This window comes from Orbicella franksi, chromosome 11 (assembly GCF_964199315.1).
Source record: "Orbicella franksi chromosome 11, jaOrbFran1.1, whole genome shotgun sequence".
NCBI classification, from domain to species: Eukaryota; Metazoa; Cnidaria; class Anthozoa; order Scleractinia; family Merulinidae; genus Orbicella; species Orbicella franksi.
Window position 1 is genome coordinate 19,486,344 of NC_138155.1, and position 25,638 is coordinate 19,511,981.

The window sequence follows — 25,638 nt, forward strand, 5'->3', positions numbered from 1 at the left end:
GCGACGTAAACCGTTTCTTGAGGTGGTACATGCGTCGGACAGCGTCATCTCTGTTGTTAGGGAGACCTTTGAAGCTTTCCTTCAACGGGAGTGGAAGTTCGTAGTGGCCGTCGTCACGTCTGTGTATGCGCGTCTCTGCGATGTTTAGAAACCTCTTGTCTTCCTTGGAGAGACTTTGCTGAGCCATGTGCTTATTTTCCGCAAAGTCCATCTCAAACATTTGATCTACATAGCAGGGGTTTAGAACCTCATTTGTCTTGTCTTCCAGGATGAAACTAACGTGGCTTGTTTCAGGCGTGTTCTCATGTGCTATAATCCTGTTGCACGTTGCTACACCGTCTTCGTCTAGGGGGGTCTCTGAAAGACTGGCCGGTCCGACTATGCACCAACCAAGGAGTGTTCGGACTGCGTATGGATCTTCGCTTTTACCAGTTATCACTTCCTTTGGTTTGATCGCCTTCGGGCAGTTGGATCCGATCAGTATTCCAACGTCGAGGTTTTCGTCAAGCGGAGGTATTTTGTCCCTTATTTTCTTCAGGTGTTGCCACTTGTCTGCTACTGCTGGGGTTGGGATTTGGTCCTTTCTGGATGGGATTATGTCTCTTGCATACGCCTTAGGGAGTTCGACCTGCGCGCGTCTGTCGGGGCGCTCCACTATCAATCCGTCGATACGGGATACAGGGATTACTTTGCGGCCGTGCATTGTGCTTAAATTGAGACTTGTGTCGACTCCCTCAACTCCAAGCTCGCTCTTTACCTTATTTGTCACGAACGTCGTGTCACTAGCGTCATCCAAGAGTGCGTACGTTTTAATTTCTTTGCTGGGATTATCCTTATGGTACAGGACTACAGGCACGATTCGACACATGATGATGGCGTTCGATGTACCGACAGAACTGTGGGAGACGCTGGCAGCGTTTGAGTGAGCAGACTCGGCAGCGTGGTCTGGTTGCAAGGGTTGGGGTGGATTGCGTGACGACTGAGCGCTTGGCGGAGTTTGCTCGTTGCGTGTCTTTGACTTTAGAGTCGCTCCGTGTAGCAAGGTGTTGTGACGCTTTCCGCACTCACCACAGGTTTGCTTGGATGTGCAGTCAGCGGAAACGTGACCCGCTCTGAAGCATCTGAAGCATAGGCGTTTCTCGATGATGAGATCCAACCTCTTGTCTGCAGTAGCCTTGGTGAAATTGCTGCACTTCGCTATTGTATGTTTGCCATTGCAGGCTGGGCAGGACTGTTCGCGCCCCGATGTGGCTGCTGATTGTGTCTGTTCAGAATGGCCTACTGGAGTGGTAGAAGTGACCAATGATTGACTTGGATTGATTCCACCTTGATGCCTCGACCTTGTGCCGCGGGTGTTGTCTCTAACCGGGCCGTTCCTTTTCCTTTCTCTCTTAAGTACGTCTGGAGAAAAGATCGGGTCGTTTGCTACTTCGGCTTCTTGTTTGACAAACTTGACAAAGTCCGTAAAACCCACGAGTCTCTTTCCCTTTACCTGAGTTTCATGAGCGGACCTACACCACTTGACGCCCGAGTACGACGGCAACTTGGCGGAGATCGACTGTAGGATCTGAGTAGAATCCAGTTCCGACATAGATTTCATAGTCTTCATAGCCTCTTCACAGCGCACCAAAAAGTCAGAGAATTCCTCCAGTCCTTTACTATCACCATCACTGATCTGTCGCCAACCTCTAAGTTTCTTTTTGTAGTCTTCGGCTACCACCACAGGGTTTCCAAAACGCTGATCGAGCAGTTTCCGGGCTTCGCTGTATGCGGTTTCAGAGTTTGTCGCTAGGAAACCTTTAACCACCTCGTTGGCCTTGCCGGTCGTGTATTTTTCTAAGAAGAACAATTTGTCCTTATCAGCGGGGACGTTGGCGGCGATAATACTATCAAATGCGGTCACGAAAGCCGGATATTCGAGTGAGTTGCCGGAAAATGTCGGAGGCTCCTTAACGGGGAGGTGAAAGGTCCTTTGTTGATTGATTAGCGCTGAGCTTAATTGCGTTTGTTGGGCTTGAAGGTTGACCAGTTGGTTAAGGGCGAAACTTATACTAGATGATGGTTCAAAGTTCTGTATATTGTTTGCTGGTTGCTGGCCAAAGTTGTCTGGAATCGTGTTAGGCACAAAAGGACGGCTGTTGGGGTTCATTTCCTGTTTTGCAATTCTTGTCGTGACGGCTGTTGGTTGTTGGGGGCTTATCTGCTTGTCCTCGAGTTTAATTTCCTGTTTTGTTTGCGTGTTTAATTTATATTCTTCATCTAGAATTTCTTTGAACGCACTTTCTTCTGCCTTTGCGAGCGCATACTCCTTTTCTAGTTGAATGCGCCTGAGTTCATTTTCCTTTTCCAGAAATTCCATTTCTATTTTGACTTTAGCTGCCTTTGCTGCGGCGTCCGCTCTAGCTTGTGAAACGGAACGCGAGGAGGACCTAGTCGACCCTTTAGATGACTTGGATCTTACTTTTGATCTATGGCTCGACGAGGCGCTAGATTTGGTGAAAAGCGATCCTTTTTCAAGGCGCTGGATTTGTTCACAAAGCTTCATTCTTTGTTCGGTAAATTCTCGATCTCTAACGTCATACCACTGATAGGATTCTTCCCTTTCTGCGGGACTATCCAGCAGACTTTCGTATGTGTAGCACGCTTGATTAAAGACATCTTTTAGAGAATCTAATTCATTGCGTTCGACTTCCAAAACTTCTAATTCCGTTTGGGGATCTTCACGTAGTTTCTTAATGTGATCTAATTTTCTTTTAAGATTTCGGAAAGCTGTTTCTTTTCTTTTTGCTCTCAATTCCTTTAGAAAGCTCTTTCCCTTCTCTGAGAACTTCTGTTTTCGCTTTGAAATTTTGACATTGAGTTCTGACTGGGCAATGGGCACGACATTTTCTCGGTCTCCATCAGTGTCTTCGTCAAGAAACGACGCCAGATCTTCAGGTGCGGACGCGATGCTCATTGTTTGTCACGAAATACCGATGACGAATTTAGAACAAGCCACGATGTTTTACTGTAACGTCAGGTTCACAGCGACTGTTGAAAGGCTGAATTGTCACTTGCTAGACAACTTGTCGCGATGAGACTAGCGTGTGTGGGAGATGCTTTACTAATCGAATAAAGCCAGAGATCACGGAAAATCAGCTGTGATTGACGGTGATTTAATTGACGATAATCGAACGTAAACTGAAATATAATGTAATGAATAAACTAATTACTAGATAATAGAAGATTACAAGATGACAAGAGTCACGAAACAATAATAGCGAACATTCCAATCATAACTGCGATATGACAATACTTCCAGTCAAACTTCTCAGTAAAGATACAATTAAAATCATCAGTGATCCCAAGCAGATACGCATACTGCTAACTGTCCTAATACAATAAATGATAACACTCTAAAAACTTGAAGGCAATAAAATTGTACGATGTGATAAAAACGTGCTTGCGTGAGCGCCACTGAAAGCGATGTGGGAATTTACTAGCAAGGAAAGGACTTAACTGAATTACCAGAGATTCTTATAGGGAAGTTACTAAATAGAAACCTAAGCTAGGGGGAGTGTGAACTATAAAGATCTATCGCTAAAAACAAGATGAAATAAAAACTTTGAAAACTGGGGCTCTGCCACGTGTTGGACTTAGTACAATAGGCTGTTGTATAAAAAAAACCGAGACTAAAGGTACTTAAGGTTAAAAAACGTCAAAACTTGAAACTTATACTAAAAAGCAAGCATAGAAAATAGTTTGTACTTACACATCGGTTCCCGCTTGCACTCTAAATAGTCAAGGGTAGCTTAACACTTAATTTACTTGAAAACACGTACTGTGCACGCACGATAACTGAAACTTGAACTACTGGCGGGAATATGTCGCTAACACTATCTATATACGTCCACGTGTAAAAACGGATGACGTCATTGCTAAGCAACAAATTGGCGAACCAGAAAGAGTTAAGATTACTCACTTAATTAGAGAAGCCTCGATATAGTGTTCATTACAGGTTCCATTAATTAATTTTGCTCATAATGATTAAATTATACCAAGAATTATAAGTACATGTAAGCTATAAGTAAGTTATATTATGTACGTGTATTTTGTCTGCACTTCACAACTAAACGCACTCAAAGATTATGAGGCATAAGTACATTTGTCAGAAAAAGCCAGCATATCAAAGATATGTTTTGATTGACACATCAATTAAAGATAATTTACAGCAAAGTGGATAAACAATACATCAATATCCTACATGCACCAAAGCTGGACATGCGGTTATAAGGCAATCACGTAACCAACTGATTGAAATAATTTATAAATTAGAGAACACTATTTGTACAACACTAGGGAATAAATTAACCTTATTGGATGTTGCGAATGGCAAGGCTGTCGGTAGAATGTCACAAATTTCTCAACTCTTTCTTTCTACAAAAATACTAATCCTGCAACTTTGCTTAAGACCCAGTTCTCCATTTCGTGTTGGCAAAATATTAATTTATGCCATGCCCAATGCAGGTTATCACAAAATTGATTTAAGAGCAATATAAACCAAGCACAATAAATATAATTTTTAAGCCAAAAAAGCAATTATTTAAATAAACCATGACATGATGAGTAAATTATCTCTAGGAAAAACTGATTAATTTAACAGACACTTTAAATAATTAGTTAATACATGTATCATAGGTGTTTCTTAATAATGTAATACAGTTTATCTGTCACAATGTTGCAGCTACAGCTGTATGATATTACTACACACAGTATGGGTTGCAGAACACAACTTCCAAGTCAGTTTGTTCAATGATCTTAGTGCAGAAATTATTATGGCATCAAGTTGTCTGTGAATATCGAGAAACCAACCAAAGCATTACAATCTTAAGTAATAAATTATTGAACTCTTTTACATGTATGTACAATGTATGTTCCATTAATATTGGGGATCTCTCAGAAGCTGCATCTATGATGACTTAATTTGCTCCCAGTGCATTTTTTTATGGAACTTTTCACACATTTATATCTCTGTCATGACAGTGGTCTCTGTGTTCTACAACAATTAGTACACAAGAAAAATACACTCAGTAAGATATTGTTTACAATAAAAATCAATCCCTATAAGCAATCATAAGGACATTGAATTTATATTTCTTTAGAAATATCTCACCTGGCCATGGTTGCTTTGAAAATCTTTGATGTTTTAATCCAAGTTGCCCATGTGTACACTGTTCATATATTGACTGACAGGAACAGGGATGTAATCATACTGTATATAGCTGCTACTTGAACACCACTAAACATACAAAGACATATCAATTATAATTTATAACCAACAGAGGACATTCCTTTCATTGATATACAGTGTACTTCATTGCTAGTTGTTTACTGAGTGTCTACAGTAGTGAATCAAATGCTAGGGGAATGGTACCAAAACTTTCACAGTGGCAGGCTCTGTCCTGAGATGCAAAGCAAACATATATAACTGTTATGAACTTGGCAACTTGCTTTTGAGCACACATGCAATTTGCTTTAAACAAGAAACTGGAACATTGCAGTACAACAATGTGCATGTAGTCCCAATCAAAGGGCCATCCAGGCGGTTTGGTTGTACATATAACTGAAAATCAGACTTTGTCAGGATAAATACTGATGTTCTTGCTGACGTAGTCTGAGTGTGCAGTTCCAGGAGAAATTCACACGCATCACCCATTCATGGCCAGTTATTAGAAATTCCAAAGTAACAGGTGGAGGGAGCTCTTAAAGAAAAAAACCTCCATGTGGGGTATGGGTCTTTTCTTGAAGAAAACAATGTCTGAGAAATCATTAATTACAAAATATGCTTTAAGAAATATCTTACCTGGTAAGGCCAACTTTCAGAAAGTTTTGTAATCTAGACTGGCTGGCCAGTTCATACATTTGACAAGTTGACACCGGGCATGTTTGTAAATTTGTGCGCTTCAACATCACATTACAATGTACATGTAGTAGCGTTGGTCAACTGAAAACAGCATAATTTGGTTAATTAATTTACACTGTACAACATTTGGTTATATATTGGTGTATATCGTTGCACACCAACAGATGACTATTAAAATTAATTTACAGAACATATTGGCAGCTAAATCATAACAAGTGAAAAATCGAGCATGAGCCATTTACATGTACATGTAACAGCCCTCACCTCAGAACTGTCATAGATATAATATATTTTCAAACTTGCTGAAATTTCAGATTATTCAATATTAACATGCACGTACATCTTTAACAGTGTGTTTGCTTTACATTCACTTTACACACAACCGGTATCCACCATAGGCAGACTTTTAAGTTTGCCTTTGAAAATAAATTGCGTCAACTAATGCATCTTTCATTACCTATTCTTGTGATGAAATGACACAAAATCCAAGTACAAGAAGTCATAAGCATAAAACTAACTTAATTACCTGGTAATGCTTACAGCACCTCGCACTGTCTGCATATGCCGTCCATAAACTGGTACTGCCTGGACAATACTAATTATTTTTCTGATCACATCTTTTAAAATGTCACTGTTATATAATTTGTCCTGAAAAGGCAAATGCATGAAATGTTATGCCTTTGGCACTCACCACATACCTTTACATGATGTACAATGTACACCAAGTCATGATCGACATTCACAATTCTTTCTACTTTCATAGTAACTTTTTTTGTAACTTTTTGCAGTGTCATTTTCCCTCACTTGAAGACAGGACTTCCACATTAGGTGGTAATTCTCTATGAATTCACAGGGAGTGATAACAATTAAATGGTGACTAACTTTAGCAGAGGAGGCATTCAAATGTCACATTTTAATGCTAACTTTCTTCGACGAGCAAAAAAGTAAAGCACAACAAAGAAAACAGTCAGTAACATTCAGTTAATAAGTTAGTCAATCAAAAAATTAGTGTGAAGAAGAGAGCAGAGAGAGAGAGTGGAGCGAGGAATGCACTCTCACCAACTAAATTTTGAATGTACATATGTAAAAGTTATTTTTATTACCAAGAAATGGTCAGGGCAAGGACTTCTATGCCCTAAATTTTTTCTACGTATGTAAATGTCATTTTCACTGTTCAAGTTACCGAGTACAGCTCTTAGCATTTTTTTTTAATTACTACTATCTCACTTTTATGGAACATTTCCATAAGTGTAAATACCACACTGGGGAATAACATCTCATTAGGAAAATAGGGACCATGTACCCCCAACCAAAAGCAGTGGCACTAATAAAATGAAATAGCAAATCAAAATCGAAGTAGAGCTTTATTTGCCGACTGGGTTTACATGCATAATCGTCTACTCGACATTTCGACTACAAGCATTTCACCAAACCGAACTAACTGGACAACAACAAAATAAAACAAGGAAATCTACATTATAAACACAATATGCATATCATTACAGCTGAGTATCAAACAGCAAATCCCTTCTCAATGAAGGATGACCGAGTGAAAGAAAGGATGAAGAAAATTCGTTTAAGCTTGCAGTGTTAAAGTTTAACAATTATTCACGCTTAAGCATAGATTTGAATATCACAGTGTGTATTTTTACCGACGGCTTAATTTAGCTTTGCAGTCATTTTATCGGCGGTAGTTTTACCAGTCTTCAACCAAATTAACCTGGAAATTCCCCCCAAGCATTTCGCCAAACCGAATAAATTGAACTAACAAAACGAGGAAATACTTTGTAATCACAAGATGTAAATATTCACATAGGAACGTCAAAAGTAAATTTAGCAAATCCTGTTCGCTTCGGCTTAAAATGGTTTGTTGACCTATCTTGGTTTAAGAAATTTTTGTAGTCTAGGAAGCGGTTGTGCCAACTAACACAGAGAAAACTTCAAAACTCGCCCGGTAGTGTTTACAAATACAGTTTTGTTTTTTTAAAGTGACGACGAAACTCGAGACAAAACCTGATTTGTTTACAATATGCAACTTACAACAACCTCCACAAAGCCACTCACGTGTTATTGTTATGAGCGAAATTAAACCTATGTAATTTACAAAATGCCTCACAGCATGGCTTCAAATAAGGAAGACTTTAAAAAAGGATTCCTATTGAAAATAAGCTTATCTCGCCGAGGCAACTTCATAATTTCCATAGCAAACGCCACAACAAACGTCGCTTACCTCAAGTTGGCAATTCACTTCGGCCAATGTAAATCTTCCAGGCAGAAACTTGCTGCAAAAGTTGTGAAGACTGAACGGAACTGATCTAATCTTTTCGATAGATCAACGAATCAACCACTTTTTTCCGCTGTGTTTTCTGTTTTGCACTAAACACACAGTTCTCTAGTTCGTCACCTGATTTTAATCATGTAACCTTTCTTGCTCGGCTGCACAGCATCTCGACGCGCGAATTAATTGAGCAGTTTTATAGCTGTCGGGTATTTCGTCTCCTTTCTATAGTCCTCGTTAGCTTTGCTTCACGGCATTGTTCCGTATTATTTCATCCCCTTTCTCTAGTCCTTGACTCGCTATAATTAACGGCAGTGTTCAGTACTGTTTCGCCTCCTTCCCCAGCGCTGGCCCGCTCTCTTTCACGATCTTCTTCGCTACTTCTTTGCCTGTTAGTGCTTGCTTTCTGTTTCTGTTTCATGCTTCAGTGCAACCCCATCTTAAAAACGTTAAATCAACCCCCGCTGTTATTTGTTGACATGACAAATTGAAATGAGTTTTCTTTTCTTTAAAAATCCCGCCAAAAAAAGATGGCATTCCTCGGTTCCCCAGTTTGCGTTACCGCGAGGTTCCTCTCCCCATCCCCCAGAGTCTGTACGGACGGCGTTCGCTCGCTCGCTCGCTCGTACGGTGACGTCATAACCAAATTTTCTCGGCTTGATGGGTTTACCGAAATTTCTAAGGAATGGGGCTCTGCTCGCGCGCCTTCGGCGCGCGGGAGCTCCGCTAAAAAGAACATAACACGGTGGCGAGAAGATATGAATTTTATGCTCGGGTGGCAAGAACCATATCTCACGAGTGAGCGCAGCCAACTATGGCTGAACTGGTCCGCGATGAAAAGAAAAAATTCTGATTGGTCCCCTTAGCGGTCTGAATTTATATCCTTATATGATTATTAACTGAATCATATTTTTGGACTGAAACGAACCATTCTTAATTTCTAGTTCAATGCTGTTTTGATGATCTTCTTTCTCCCTTTTCAGTTTAAGAAAAAAGTGGTATTGAGGTAAGAATGCGTCACTCAGAGGAAACCCATGGAAATTGACGTCTGCGTGTCAACTTCAACAACTGAGGTGATGATAGTATTACTTCCATCTTCCATCCTTCCTTATCAAAGGTTGATATGTAAGAAAAGATGTTATCTTGTGTGAATGTACGGGTCGTTTTCAAAACTAATAGAAGACATAAAAGTTATTTCTGCCAGCGTCAGCGTTGGGTATGACCTTGGCATGTTTCTCTAAGATTTTGGCCTTGCTTAGCCCCAGCTTTTTTATAGAAAGGTCATAACTTACAATATCTAGTAATACCTGCATTAAAATTAGCGGCATTTCAAAAATTACGGTTTTCTATGATCAGGAAAGACGCTCGAATTCATCTGTAGCAGGCTTCAGTTTCATCCGTCATCAACTCAAGATAAAAACGGAACAAAAACAAGAACAACTTGAACAAAACTTTCAACTATGGCGCGTTTTCAGGGTCAAAATTAAAAACTAACTTTTCCACCTTTCCTTACCTGCTAAGTAAAATGTCTGTCATTTCCTGTCTTTGAAATTAGACAGTACGCATCTCTTTTGACCTCCGAAACAATACATTCCGCGTTTCCTGAATACTAAAATCATAACATCCGGCATATTTTGACCTTTGAACAAAATTCTCCGCGTTTCCTGACTTCTCTCGAATTTTAAGTCCGGCATGTTCTGACTTTCAATGTAATTAGTTACCAAATACCGTACTACTTAGTTTAAACATCTCAACTAAACATCCCATGCCGGCACCTGACAAGCCATTTAGTTCATAATGAAATCTCGCTGCTGAGCCGACATTCTGATTTGCAAAATTTGCAAATGCGCGTTTTCTGACTTCTCGATTTTACCAGGCGTCTTTGCCGCGCAAGCCTGGATCCCCTGATGCAAACCTAGTGCCAGGACCGGGGGTTTTCCCGGGGATTTATGAATGGAGTCGACGGCACAAGAGCAATTCTTGAGCAGTCTTCGCCATACATCATTCGACCTTGCAAGGAGACTTCAACAGGACACAGTTAGTGAAGATGTGGCTGACTATGATCTGTTCCGATTGGAACAAATTTCTCGCCATTTGGTTCGACTTGCTGACAACATGCAGGTGTTTGATACAGTTCGACCCTCACTCCCCACTGTGACGCGAATGTTGTCGGAGGTAGAGCGGAATTGGTATCATTCCTCCCCAGCAGTAGCAAACCAGCCTAGAACGGTTGGGCGTCCTAGGTTCGAGATTCCACGGGAGCAGCTGCAATATCTTGCCGATTATGAAATCAACTTACCCGACATGTCCAGAGCCCTTGGTGTGAGTGAGAGTACCATAAAAAGATGTATGCGGGAGTACAATATCTCCCTTACCGACAGGACGATAACCATTAGTGATGATGACCTTGATAACATGGTAAGATCCTTTCCTAGGGATTTTCCAAATGCGGGATATCGGAGGGTCCAATCGCAGCTAGTGTTGCTCAATATAAATGTGCCCCAGCTGAGAGCCCGAGAATGCATGCAAAGAACGGATCCGGAGGGACTTCCAATGAGATGGCTATTCCTTACACCAAGAGCTGTGTACTGTGTTAGTGGGCCACTTGCACTATGGCACATAGACGGGAATCATAAATTGATCAGGTGAACCTTATTCGTAATTGATTATAAATAAAATTTATTCAGATTTATTGTGCCTAGTTTCTAATACAGGTGGTTGTTGGTTAGTCTCCTTTCCAGCCGGTTTTTTTGGGGTGGGGGTGGGGGGATGTCACGCAACGCTCTCTCCAAAGAAGCGTTGCGTGACACCCCAAAAACGGCTACGAAGGAGACTAGTTGTTGGTAGTGAGGACAGAATCCATGAAAGGACAGCAAAGTATGGACTCATGTATCTTTAAGTTTCAGATGGAAGATTGTAGTGCATGGTGGAGTTGATGGATACACAAGATTTCCTGTATACCTTAGGGCTGGAACAAAGAATACCGCAGCTACTGTTCTTGGCCTTTTCCAACAAGCAGTGGCAGAATATGGACTCCCCTCAAGGAATTTTTAATAAACCGTTGTTAAAATAAAGTGTACAGTAGCCTCCAACAAAATCACTTTTCAGTCATCAAAATGCTTCTCAAGACAAATAGATTTTCAAATTTTCCACGGTCTTCACCCCATTTTCCTCCCCCCCCCCCCCGTCCCCCCGTGCAGGAGGAGGTAAGCCATTCCGGCACTCCTCTACACGTGTGGCCTCCTTTATCATGACCCTAGAGTGTGCCGCCTACTTCATGATTTCCTCCTGCTACTTTTCAATTTGAAAACCCTGATCACATGTCATGTGTATTATTGTAGGATCCACACCTACGCGGAAAAGACGCCTGGTAGAATCGAGAAGTCAGAAAACGCGCATTTGCAAATTTTGCAAATCAGAATGTCGGCTCAGCAGCGAGATTTCATTATGAACTAAATGGCTTGTCAGGTGCCGGCATGGGATGTTTAGTTGAGATGTTTAAACTAAGTAGTACGGTATTTGGTAACTAATTACATTGAAGGTCAGAACATGCCGGACTTAAAATTCGAGAGAAGTCAGGGAACGCGGAGAATTTTGTTCAAAGGTCAAAATATGCCGGATGTTATGATTTTAGTATTCAGGAAACGCGGAATGTATTGTTTCGGAGGTCAAAAGAGATGCGTACTGTCTAATTTCAAAGACAGGAAATGACAGACATTTTACTTAGCAGGTAAGGAAAGGTGGAAAAGTTAGTTTTTAATTTTGACCCTGAAAACGCGCCATATTCAACACTGATGTACATTTAAGACCATTTAGGGATATGTTATTTGCAGTGCTGGAAAAGAGTTTAAGTTTTATTTCCGGATCGTGTTCTTCAATCATAGCCGCGCATTCATTCGGCAGAAAGATCTGTTCCAGTTAAATACTTTCACATGTGATCCACGCCGGGCAAAAACTGAATGCCAACAGATCTTTCTTGAACAATGAAGAATAAAGACTGAGAGACTTGCAGTAAGTAATCAGAAAGGCTATCAAGCTTCACATATAAAAGTGCGAAAATGGGTGTATGGACGTACTTGGAAAAATTGAATACACCGTCGGTTCATAGAGCTGGCCCTTTTCACGTTTTACAATGTCGTGCAGTCATAAAACTATAGAGTTATAAATAGCTCTTCGTAAAGATCACAAGAATGAAGCCAAGCCGATAATTAATTGTAGAGTCTATACTCTAGACTGTGTATAATTTGGAATCGACAATAAAACTGATTCAACACTATACCATGTGGCACATTGGGGGTGAGTGTTCGCTAAATTAACAAATTGCGTGCTTGAGTTGAGGTAATCCTTTCAAATAATTCATGTTCATTTGGCTACAAACATTGAGAGAAATAGAGTAGAATTTTGAAATTCACGCTGTTAGACTACTCTATCTCTGAAGTGTTATTAGCCCCGGTGTAAGACTGATAAGTTGACAGATTCGCTTCCCGCTTCCTAAATTAGTTTATTTTCTTTAATGTGGCTATTATACCACCAGGGGTTCAATATACATAAAACCACAAGCGCCAAAACAAAGTAAAGAATGGATATTAATTAAAAGCGTTCCCTTCTTTAATATGTTCCTGTTAATTGCTCTGTGTATACCTCGTTATTAGTTGGCTTTTTGCGGCTTTTTTTTTAGGTCACCACAAAATCGGAGAAGACTTAAATACTTCACGGTGAGCTTTGTCTCCGGGCGTGATAAGTTGCTGGCCGCGGCTTACACTGAAGCCAAACGGACTTATTATTCAGTTCATAAACTGATATCCGGACCTATACAGTACTTATTATTCACCACATTAAGATTTCATGACTTTTATGTTTTAGCCAAGATTTACTCGAAGCACAGCAAGATAACATCTGTCAATGTTTGTGTAAGACTCCACTTGAATCTGTCAGCTTGTTTTGAAAAAATAAAACATAAAGTGATAAATTATTTCCTGTTCGGGATTATTGTTTACGCGATCGGTATAATAATAAGTCACTTTGTTCATTTCAATGGCCTCCTTATGCTCTAGTAATGCATCAGTCAATTCCAGCAGTGCCCATCCCTCCCCCCCGGGCAACCGCGGGGCATTTGGTCACGTTGTCAGTCCCGGGGGTGGGGCATCCGCAATTTTATCGCTGCCCGGGGGCTGGGCATTTGCGTACCCCGGGGCGACCCCCGGGCATTCGACACTCGTGTTTTGGAAAGTGCCATGGATGAGTTCATCGGGGAAGACGAGGCGTTTGTTGAACAATAGCTTGTTCGTCAGGGACTAGAGAAACTTGCAGATGTTTTTAAAGTTATGTTTTCTCAATTTTAGATATTTCTTCATTACTTGTAAGCATATAAATACAAGCGACACGGTGAACTATATTTTGTTTATCACAAAACAATCACTGACGTGAACACGACTATTTCGCATTTCGCATTCAAACCTAGCCTAGCATTTTTAAATTCATGAAAGTGGAGTTAAAATACGTAAGGTTTGCGAATTCAAATGATGCGATCTTCAAGACAGATCCTGCGAACTTAAAATGCAATGCATCTTCATTTAAAATGTCTTGATTCTTCACAGAAAAAGTAGCCTGCGAATGCCGTCCGCCGCAATCCCAGCTATCCTCTAGCAAACTGTTTAAAACAAATATAAAGAAATAAATATAATCAGAATCAACTAACACGTACTGTTGTCCTTGAAGTCTAACCGTTGCATTAAAATACTGAACAGTTGACCGTTTTATTTACTGATTAATTAAAAAACTGCGGAGGTGTTGGAAGGCGACAGTCCCGGGGGGGCGGGGCATTTGCCCTCGTTCTTCGTCACACCCCGGGGCATTTAGACAGCTTATGTGTCCCCACCCCGGGGAATTTGCCCATTTTAAAAAAAAAAATGCTAATGCCCCGGGTTAGCCCGGGGGCGGGGGGGATGGGCACTGCTGGAATTGACTGATGCATAAAGTTCAAGTTGCTCAGATCTCCAATCTTTAAGCACGGAAACCGCTCGGCTGCAAGGAAAGATCGGTCAGTGAAATCTCGTTGTTGAGCCTGTAGACTGAAAAAAAAATTAGAATTGAAAAAAGAATTTGAACACAGCTGCAAGTCAGCACTTATTACAGACACGTTTGTCGACAGATACGGAAAAACATGAATTTCGGCAAATCTAGTATTTCCCAGAGGAATGTTTAAAAAATCACCGTTAATGACTCTTTGGAAAACTCGTTACGAGAAAATAAAGGCGACTTCCTAAGTTGAGTTCCACTACTCTGTACCCATATTCGTAAAATGCCGGAATCAGTGGAACCACGATTTAACGAACCTCTTTGGAACGAAGTCCTCGGTATGACGAACGATATTCCTCGCCCCAGCAATAGTAAAATAAAATACATGGAAAAGAACCTTGATACAACGAAACCTCGTTATAGACGTTATAACGAACATAGTTTGCCAGTCCCTTGCCCCTTCGTTATATCTAGGTTCCACTTTATGTTTTTTTTTTTTTCCATTAGGCTTATGAGTATTCAGTCCACTGCATTGTTAAGGACGTCTAAAATTTAATCAGCGCAACGTTTCAGAACTTTACGAATTAAAATGGCAGATATACCTCTTGTTTGGAACGAATTCTGTTCTCACTGACTCGTGGTTTAATTAATTCACTTAAGTGAATTTTTTCGTACACGTTTCGTAAGTAGATGTTTGCCGTCGAGGGAGAAAAGGTCAATAGTTACTTTTCCCAATCAGATTAATTTCAAAATACCGCCTCTTCAAAATAACACTACGGTTTAGGGCGTCGAGTTAATTACCACATTTATTTCCTTTTTTCTGCACGTCCCAATGCCTGTGGTCCCTGCTTTCACTCGTTTATTGAATCAGCCATTATCTATCGCAAAGGGCAAATCTAAAAATAAAAGAGCACGAACTCGATCCTAAATAGAAAATGTTACAATCTCTTTTTTTTATCAAGGTATGTTTCGTAAGGTATTTTTCGGTTTTTTATAGATGAGCATCTCTAGTCCCCGGTTTCACGTAGGGGCCAAACCACCCCTCAAATGTTTCATCAGTTCTTAGATATTTCACATTATTTCGCATTACTTAAAAAGTATTGACTCTTTCTACACCAAACTTGGCAGAGGAGTAGGAGACCTATTGCCAATTATATTTACGTGAAAAATGTCAGTAAATGTCAAAGTTGTGACGGCACAGTGATGACGTCATGTTTCTTGCCACTTTTGAAGTTTTTAATATGCATATTTTTTACAATGTGTTCGAAAGACCACATCAAGGGGAGTTGAAACCTGAAAAAAATTTTGTCCATATCACAAAAATTAAATGAAATATGGCACTTTTAGATATGAAAAATAACTCTGCAAAATATGGAGTCCCCCCCTTGAGAAAAATCCCCAAATTGGAGCCGTAATTTTGTTCCAGCAAATGCAGCTATGTTGCACATGTGATGTGCCAGATAACTAAAGCAAAAATAAAGAAGAAAATCGGAATAAAAAATTGTCCCTCTAGTGTTATTGCGTTAAAATAAGTTTTGTTACGTCATAACCTGTGACGTCACCCGTTTTTTAACTGTTAATACTATCCTAACAAAGCCAAAAATCAAATTTCTAAAACCATGCGATTTTTCACAACATCAAGCTTTCTATTTTTCTAGATTATTAGCCTTCCTAGAAAAAAAAACTGAAAAAAAATAAACCAGAGAGACTGACTTAAGAAGGGCAGTATGGTTAAGCAAATTCCGGGGGATACAGCACAAAAATATTTAATTTACCATATCTCAAAAAATAATCATCATAGCAAAAAGCGGTTTCCGGCATTTTACTCCTCAAGTCAAGGCCTTTCCAATGACATAATCTTAACATCAGATTTTACAAAAAATTATAGCACGTTTTGGTGACGTCATCAATTATGACGTCATAATCTGACATTTTGTCACAACTTCCAAATTAAAATAAACTGGAGAACAAAGAAAGTTTATCTGCCAAACTTGGTTCAGAAATATATAAACCAAGCAAATATAGCCTTCATGAAACATTAGGGGGGTGGTTTGGCCCCTACGTATTTCTTTCAAGATAGCCACACCCTACTGACTTTTTCTCCATTATATAAAGTCTAAATGCGAAAAAAATTCAATTTACTTGCTACTAATCGATTTGAGTGTTATTTAATTGACTGATTCTTCAATGTCATCAAGTTAGTCTATGAGCTAATCTTGTTTAAGAAACATATCCGTAGTAAAAGGTGAGTTGTGACGTAAATATAGATTCCATTTTCCAACGCTGAAGCATTCAAATCATTTATGGAATGATAACAGAATCCAGCCCGACCAACCGAATTTAACAAAGCCGACGTTTCGGCCAAAAAACTCCAGAATTATCGCCTGAGAGCTTAAACTTGAATCGGAACATCTTTTTCGAACTTCTTTCAACTCATTTAGACGAAAGAATGGCCTCGGCGGGCTACAAAAATGACCAAGAGAAAAAACAGAACAAGACAGCAGAACAAACCGATAATATTTCACTGCGTGGCTTTCGGCACGAAAACGAAAATACAGCTTACTTCTGGATAAATTGAGCCTTAGAAGCCACCAACTGGTCCCATATTACTTTCTGTATCCTTACAAATGTCCTGACTTCCATCTCGGAAAGATTTTGCCCCAATTTTGAGCAAATAAACATTTCGCCGACAGCGACCACCATTACGGTGGCTTGCATGCTAAATTAGCTAACTTGACAAAATTCTCCCGAGGGGGGAGGAAGTGAGGAAAAGAGCTGAAAAATGGCCTGTAATTGACTAATGATGAGATCTTCCCACTGTCCAAATTTGGTGAGAATCGAAAGTAACGCCAATTTTCTGTCACGTTTTCAATCTGTAGCCACTGGAGTGACCAAAATCGATGCATCGGTCGGGATAGAGTTTCATTATTAAATTACATGACTTGTGTGACTACTTTGCTAGCCCTTTACTCGTGGAAAACACCAATCAAATTTAATCATGTCTTTAAAGAAAGAAAGCTGTTGTTAATAGTGTTATTATCGTGTGGCTCATATCGTTCATGACCATACATATCCCGAAGAAAGTTCTAGATTAGGACCATTACGTCATCGGAGATTTGTCAACGGTTACCACTGATGGTGCAATAATACAGTTTGTGTTGATCAAGTGATGTGATGTCTAAAGTAAGAAAAGAATCATCACTGACTGCTTTGAAATGTGCACTACATTCCGACGGTAGTGCTAAGCAAACAGTTAAATTTTAAAAGCGCGGTTATAAGATCTAAAAGATCTTCTTGTTATAGTTGAAATACCGCTTTTGTTCCTAAGACAGCGAATAGAATAAGCCTGTCTGTTTTCCCACCTACCCTCCCTACTAAACCTGAATAAATACGACTTTATTCATCAAAGCCTGTGAAGTCAATGTGCATTTCTACATTATTGTGTCTCGATCGGCTTATTCTTGGTATTCACGTGACGTCATCATTCTCAAAAATCTAAAACTAAAGAGCCACCAAAGTTATTATGCTCATCAGACGTAAGAGGCGGCAAATTTATATCTGTTAACAACCTTTCAGCTCAGTAGCTTGCTTCGTTTGAAAACAGGCACATTTTGAATTTCAGAGTTATGGCGGTGCGTGACATAAAACTATGAACGCGTTTGTCCAAAAAGACATGCTTATATCGTGATTTTTAGGCTTTTTATTAGGAAAAGTGCTCATTTAAATGTTTGGTTCATCACTTCAGATATTCAGTCACCTAGATAGCCAAAGTAAGTTTCAGATGTTCACACTACTTTCCGGCCGCCATGTTGGTGTACCATGGAGGTACACCAACATATGGCGGCTCTACACTGGGGTCTGTAAATTTGTGCAAACTATTACGAGCAATATTTAAAGTTTAGAAAAACGTACAGACCTAAAACTCGGAGAAGTGTTCTATTTATTTATCTCCTATAACATCATAATTTCTTGACTTATACACTGCATGGTTTTCCATTTTGTTTGTTTTTTTTTTTTTGATTGCGTGACAGTGCAACCCAATAACTAATAATTTCTTTAAATGATAACAATTGTAAACATGCCATTCCGATTGCGCTGATCAATGGTTTTCTCACAAAACCGGAGCAGAAAAGTTTGGTGCGCTTTCCCAACCTTAATTCAACGTCTGGCGTTACATTTTTGCTAACTGTCAGGATCTTTGATCTTTGAAATCAGTGTATCTTTTCAAAGGTATCTTATAATCTTAACGCCTTACCACCAATGTTAGTTACTATACCAAATGAAATTTATGCAAGTAATGTAATTTGCACCAACAATGCAGTGCACACTGTCTTTTTATATCGCTCTGCCTTCAGTCCAAATTCTCTACTTGTTTATGCCGTCGAGACGGGTGATGACGGGTGATAACAGCAGCCCTATGCAAACGATAGTTACAATAATAATTTCATATTAAGTATATATAATTGCTACACTGCTTAAAGCCAAAACAGAATAACAAATAGCCGAACCAACAACAAAGCGAGAAGTCTGTCAACACTTACTGCATGCAGTCAAAGTAAACATCGATAGCCCACAAAACATTACAGTCGCTACATTAGCAAAGATTTCTAATAGTAACAGAGTTTGGTATGTTATTCTGGAGAACTTAGGTATGAAATGTTAAGAGGCTGTAAAATCAAGCCCACGCAAAGATCGGTGGAGGCGAGACAGTGGAAGAGAATTAAGTTTTGACGAGGAATGGAGGAAAGACACCTTCGGAAGAGCGGCAATGATCAGGACATTGCCCAGAATTGCAATCACTGAGATAAGAATGTTTAACGTTGCCAGAAATATACTTTGACGTATTCCACCAAGCTTTGCTGAGCATAGGTAATCTTCAGTAGACGTATAGACTCTGTCTCTAGTTGATTGGGCCATTTTCATCTCTATCATCAGAATTGAAGAAGACACATGTTACTTTAATAGGTTCTTCGAATTCATGATGACCATTGCATCTGTTTGCTCCAAGTAGTGGCAACAGGACTGTATATTGACTTGAACGTGCCTTCGCCTATGGGATATCTAAAATAAAAGTATAAAAAGATATTGAAAGATTTAAATGCGGTATAATCATAACTATAAAAAAATTGACTAGGAACAACACAATTTTCGTTGTACTCCGATGTAAACTACTAATTTTGAACCTTATGGTGTTTCTCGTCTTCTGCACATTTGCAAAGAACTACCCGTATGAGAGAAAGATATTTCCCACGAAGAAAACCAAATTAAAAAATCGTTCCGTGATCTTTTTGTCGAAACAAAAATGCAATATTACATTATTTGAGGTAAAAATGATGAAATCATTTAACACATGCTTGCTCAGTATTTTGAAAGATAGACAGTTTGAATCTAATTACACATTTGATTGATTGAAAAAAGTCCATGAAGTGTCATGTAGACTAAATGTAGACTAATTTATCAATTAGTTACCACTCGGTAAACCACTGAGTTTTATATAATAAATCTAATTCCCTAATTCACATTGCTGCATAGATTTAAGAATTTTTGAGTGAAGAAAATATCTTAGTTTTGGTAAAATGGTGGACATTTCTCTTTCCCTGGTTATACTTTTGAGCAAAATCAGCCACTATTTTGCTGGCTTCTTGGCCGAGTTTCAGTGCCAATGCGTCAACTATGTAGACAGGCACACTGGTTTGATTTGTTTTTAGAGAAAAGCCTGGTAAACTCCTTGAAAAGCCATCTTAGGTCTTGCGGGGGAGTAAACGCAACCGGCTTGCCTTTGTTATGTTGCAAGCTTGAAGTAGAAAATTATTTGGAATATTTCTATTACTCTTTTCTCTTACACAATATAGCTTATTGCACAGAATTTCTAACAGTAAGAGCTATTTGCCTATTTCTTTTCTCCACCTACGTTTTTCTCCTCTCGTCACAGTTATATACTACACTACAATGTCATGCAGTTTACAGCCCATCAAGCGTCACAGCGTAATTACTTTTAATCCTGGCTCACCATCAACGATGTCTAACTTCTATGTTGTCAAAAGGTTTTCAAAAAAGTAGACACTGCCAGTCACTGAGCTACAGAGAGAACATGGTAAACAAGGCCATTAATTAGGGTCACATTGAATTCTCAGCCTTCCCAGTAATTATCTCGCAACATGGAATAATATCAGGAGAGAAAACTATGAAAGTAATACCTGTCTAGAACCCTACTTAGAAGACTGTCTGACTTTGTTCTTGCCATCAAATAACTTAAAGGGGCTAGGTCACGCTATTTTAGGTAATTTTGTTTAATTTCGTTAATTATGAGCTCTAAACGTCAAATTGGCAGAGCAAAAGTCTTTCATTTGCAAAATCAAGCCCACATAACAACTGAGAATGATTTTCCAGCTGTCAGTAAATGACATTTTGATATAAACTGATGTAAACTTGAAAAAAGATGGGCCGACGTTTTTCAAATTTACCCAAATGCAGTCCATTTTATCCTCTCCAGTATTGTCCATTCATGACCCCTCCTGGCTTTCCTGTGTTTTGTTTGAGATCTTCTATAGTTTTGAGCCGTTGTTGTGATATTTTACTTAATTCTATGACCATTTGAACAGTGCTGAAATTGCCTAAAATTGCGTGACTAGCCCCTTTAACAGTTGTCATATAAAGTTGTGCTAGGTCGACAAGTTTTACCAAACTCTGACGGGTCAAGAACAAAAACTTCATTGTCATGTTGTATGCAAGGGGGCATAGTTCAGTGGTAGAGCATTCGAGGTCACCGGTTCAACCCCGGTTGCCCCCTTAAATTGGGTTTTGGTTTATTTTTTCCCCCGGCTTTTTCCTAATTAGAAAAGTGGTTTACGGCCACTGTGTTTGGTAAACCATGGTGTTGTGTTTTGCTCAATAAAAAGAATATGCTCTTTTATTTCACTTAAGCTTCAATGAACTGGAAAACCATTTTCAACTTCATGAATCGGAGTCGGTAACAACCAAACACTTAAGCCAAGCTGCAATCAAAACCTTAATGAACAAAATTTTACAAGGTGTGAGGCTGATCAAGCGTTCTTTTCAATACAAGTGTGACCAAAAATTTCGGTTGTGGAAACTAACTTTCACCGGTGTTTGAGAAATCTTAGTCCAGATGGAATGAAATGGTTTCATCATAGAGGAATTAAACAATTAGATTATGAGCTCGAGATTTCTATCGCGTGATAGTTGACGAGGGCGCAGCCCGAATAAACTATCTGCCGACGCATAGAAATCGAGAGCGAATAATCTAATTGTTTTAGTATAAATCTACTAGACATTCAAGACTATCTAAATCCTCTTCACAGATACCTCGAAAACACAAAGAAGCGGCAGTCATTTTGTTAACAAGGGCACACTGCTACGCTATTCACTATCTATCACAGAATAGATAGCGAGTAGCGTAGCCAATCAGAGAACGGCATTCGTGATAGCACGCTAGTAGATTTATACTAAAATGTGATAGACCACAGTTTGTTATTGTGTTATTGATAAACGAGAATAAAATGTAGGCATAAAGAAAATTTGCACTGGCCGGGAATCGAATCCGGGCCTCCCGCGTGGCAGGCGAGAATTCTACCACTGAACCACCAGTGCTTGTCTGAACACAATTTCTTGTGATAAGAGGACTGTTGGTTTGGTAACAAACTGAAAACTACTAATACGTAGATAGGAAAAGACCTCTCTGAAGTTAATCCCTGGCCAAACGGACTCGCAAGTTGTCGAAAGTAGCCGCACTTGCAAAGAGATTTGCGTAGGGTCACCAAACGTACTCGCAAGTTTCCTCGCAAGCATACGCAAGTCGCAAAAAACCCATTCCAAGGCAGACATGTCCTGTATCTCATTAGCTAAAAGGTTGCTTTAACAGCGAATGAACGTCACTCAACTTGCGTTGATTTTCTTTTGGTGGCCAAACGGTGAAAAACTTGCGTCGACATGCGTGCAAATTTGATCTCGACCAAAGTGAGCGCAAGTCATGATCAACGGAAGTCAACGCAAGCGCACGCAAGCCCACGCCGAGTAGACGCAAGTTGAAAATTTGGGTCAACTTGCGAGTCCGTTTGGCTAGGACTTTAGAACAATTATACCAGTTAAGTTGTTTTGAGCGTCGAAGTAATTTACATTTGGACTGTTTTTGGTTGAGTTACTACGCTAAGTGATTGGCTTAAAGAATTCGCGCCACTGTATCATCTAATTTTTTTGGCATACTAATTCAGTCCTCGGTTTAACTTGTTGACGTTGTATTTTGCTTAATAAAAGTAATATGCTCTTAATTACGCTTAAGTTTCACTGAACTTTTTCACCATCAAGAACTTGAGTAGGCAAGAACCAAACACTTAAGGTGGCTTACTACAGTTTGATAGATTATAACAGTCCAACTTCTAACTCTTTTCAAAAATGTTCCAAGATGTTTTTCCTTTCTCTATTTACTGTTTACTTAAGTCTTCTACCATTCTAAGTGAAACTTGAACAATTAAACGTCAACAAATGGCAAAAATGAACGACCGAGTACCTAAGGAGAGACTGGAAACTAGTAGGTTAAATCACTTTTTTCTCAAGATCTACCCGTATGACCCCACCTCAAAATTTCAGAAATTAGCAATTAGCTCTGGTTTAACGTTCATGCAAAGTAAAATAAAAATCTGAAAGACAGATTTTTCGCAAACTAAGAAAATGTGAAATCAAACATAGCTCAAAATCGGTCTTACAGACATTTTTTAAAATTTTGGCTCTAAACGTGATTCACCCCTATAAATCAACTGCGAAAATTTCATCATGGGTTGTATGGTAGGTTTTCGAGCAATTCTCGATCAAAGACTGGCTTTTACAACCTTGGACGACAATTAAATTGCGCACGCCCTTTATTTAAGCGCGCGCTCATGTGACGCCATGTATCGCGTGCGAGAAAGTAAGAGCAAATTAAAGCTCTTTTACCGGTTGTTTATCGAGCTTTTTTGTAATATTTTTTTGGCCCTAGGCTTAAACACATGTTTGAATGGAGTTTGAAACTATTGCTACGCATACCGAAGTGATTTAACGCCTTTCAAGTGCTGAAGTGATTTTCGTTTCTTCTTAGGGTTGCTTGCGTCATTTTTGCACGCGCGATTGATATTGACCATGATGTCTGGCAGGCAATCATAGCGCGCGCTAGTGAGTCTCGGAATAACTGTAGTAAGCCACAGATCAATCCCCAGTATTGCATTGCGCATCCCTACTGCGCGTAATTTCACGCGATTAAAAAATGGCGGCTTTCTCTTTACGGCTGAACCTCGCCATAGAGGTAAATCGTCATTTTCTCGCAAACGAGTTTGGTGACCTATCATTTTTTTTCTGTTGTTTTGAATTGAGTAATAAATTTCTCTGTCTAATATAAATATGGACCAATTCTCAGTGTAGAACAAAAAACAATCGTCGGAAACGTGAATTTAGCAAGCAATCGTGACTACAATCATGGTGCTATTATAAGGATTTATAGATCGTTTTCACTGTCACGCAATAAAAAAATAAATCGAAAACCATCCAGTGGAAAAAGCTATGAAATTATGATGTTATAGAAGATAACTAAATAAGCCACTTCTCCAAGTTTTAGGCCTGTGCGTTTCCCCAAACTTCAGATATTCGTCGAAATGTTTCGCCGATATTTACAGAGCCCAGTATGAAAACGCCATGTTGGTGTACCTCCGTGGTACAGCAATATGGCGGCCGGAAAATAGTGTAAACATCTGGAACTTACTTTGGCTATCTAGGCGACTGATTATCAGTACTGATCAAACAAGCATTTACATAAGCACTTTCCCTAATACTCTAACTTCTAAAAAGGCTCAAAATCATGGGATAAGTATATATTTTTCGACAAACTCGATCATAGCCTTGTGTCACGTACCTCCATAACCTTTAAATTCAAAATGCTCTGGATTCCAAACGAAGCACGCTATTGAGCTGTAAAATTGTAAACAGATATAAATATACCGCCTCTTGTGCCTGATAAAAACTTTGGATTTTAGAAAGTCATGACGTCACGTGAAAACGATCTATTGGGTATAAACAAGGTGCTGTTGCTCCTAAACGAACGTGGGGACCCCTCATTTTTATTTCAAAATTTAAGTTCCTACAATATAACCAATCAATAGGCAAATTTTCACAAAAGTCTCAGTGCGGGTTCTATTTCAGTGGAATGAACTTAAGCCAAGCCATAACTAACTATGGCCAAGCACAATCGAAGCCAGTTAAGATGCGAGGCTGATCAAGCAGCTGGGAATGTCTTTCCGATACTGATATGAACCAGAATTTCGGTTTGTGGGAACCAACTTTCATCAGGGGCTGAGAAAGCCTGGTCAAGATTGAAATGCGACAGACAATACGCTGTTTATGGTAACCAAAAATAAAATGGGGCGTAAAGAAACTTTGCACTGGCCGGGAATCGAACCCGGGCCTCCCACGTGGCAGGCGAGAATTCTACCACTGAACCACCAGTGCTTGTCTGAGTACAACCACTTGTGGCGAAGACTCTTCTTTTGATAACAAACTTAAAACTGCAAATACGCAGATAGGAAAAGACCTATAAGTGAAACTGAACTCGCGTCACTTTGTCATCCAATCAGAATTAAAACCAAAACCAATCGTTACTCGCTCGCTCGCACACGTTTCCCGCGCTTTGCGTCAGCTACGTATGCATTTATAAAATGCTTGAAATATTACGCGCGCTCTCATTGGTCGATAGATGTGTTTAGATGAGAGCCGTGTGAACACGGTTGTGACGTTTAAGATTCGCGCGCAGGTTTGAGAAATATCTTATAAAAGCAATAAAGAACTTTTTCCGTGTTTACATATAGCTTCATCTAAACACTTGGAAAGAAACGTACTCTATTCTCGCGTATTTTTGAGAAAGACTTTATAAAAGCAATAGAGCACTTTCCCCGGGTTAACAAAGCCTCGTCTCACGGGCTTAGAGTAGGAACATCATTATCTAGTTGTATACAAGGGGGCATAGCTCAGTGGTAGAGCATTCGACTGCAGATCGAGAGGTCACCGGTTCAACCCCAGTTGCCCCCTTTAGTTTGGTCTTATTTTGTCCTTGCTTTTGCCCAATTAGAAAAGTGGTTCCCGCCCAATGTGGTCGGCAAACTAATTCAGTACTTCGTTTAACTGGTTGACGTTGTGTTTTGCCTAATAAAAGCAATATGTTCTTTTATCACACTTAAGCTTCACTGAACTGGAAAACCATTTTCAACTTGTTGAACTTGAGTAGGCAAGAAACAAACACTTAGGCCAAGCACAATCAAAGCCTTAATGAACAAAATTTTACAAGATGTGAGGTTGATCAAGCAGCTGGGAATGTTTTCTTCTCAACATTTATGTGACCCCAAATTTCGGTTTGTGGAAACTAACTTTCATCAGGGACTGAGAAAGCTTAGTCAAGATTGAA

General features: G+C 39.6%; 1 protein-coding gene and 3 non-coding genes across 4 annotated transcripts; 2 read left to right on the forward strand and 2 right to left on the reverse strand.

Annotated features, from left to right (window-relative positions):
• The first annotated feature begins 9,643 nt into the window (after window positions 1-9,643).
• Window positions 9,644-11,197, forward strand: LOC145503262 (uncharacterized). The gene has a single exon (XM_081482759.1). The coding sequence runs from the start codon at window positions 10,134-10,136 to the stop codon at window positions 10,827-10,829; it is 696 nt and encodes a 231-aa protein (XP_081338885.1). The 5' UTR covers window positions 9,644-10,133; the 3' UTR covers window positions 10,830-11,197.
• Window positions 11,198-21,738: 10,541 nt separating this feature from the next.
• On the reverse strand, window positions 21,739-21,809 carry Trnag-gcc (transfer RNA glycine (anticodon GCC)). The gene has a single exon. It is a non-coding gene; the product is annotated as a tRNA-Gly (tRNA).
• A 2,809-nt stretch (window positions 21,810-24,618) lies between these two features.
• Trnag-gcc (transfer RNA glycine (anticodon GCC)) lies at window positions 24,619-24,689 on the reverse strand. Its single transcript has one exon. It is a non-coding gene; the product is annotated as a tRNA-Gly (tRNA).
• A 504-nt stretch (window positions 24,690-25,193) lies between these two features.
• Window positions 25,194-25,265, forward strand: Trnac-gca (transfer RNA cysteine (anticodon GCA)). The gene has a single exon. It is a non-coding gene; the product is annotated as a tRNA-Cys (tRNA).
• Window positions 25,266-25,638: the final 373 nt, after the last annotated feature.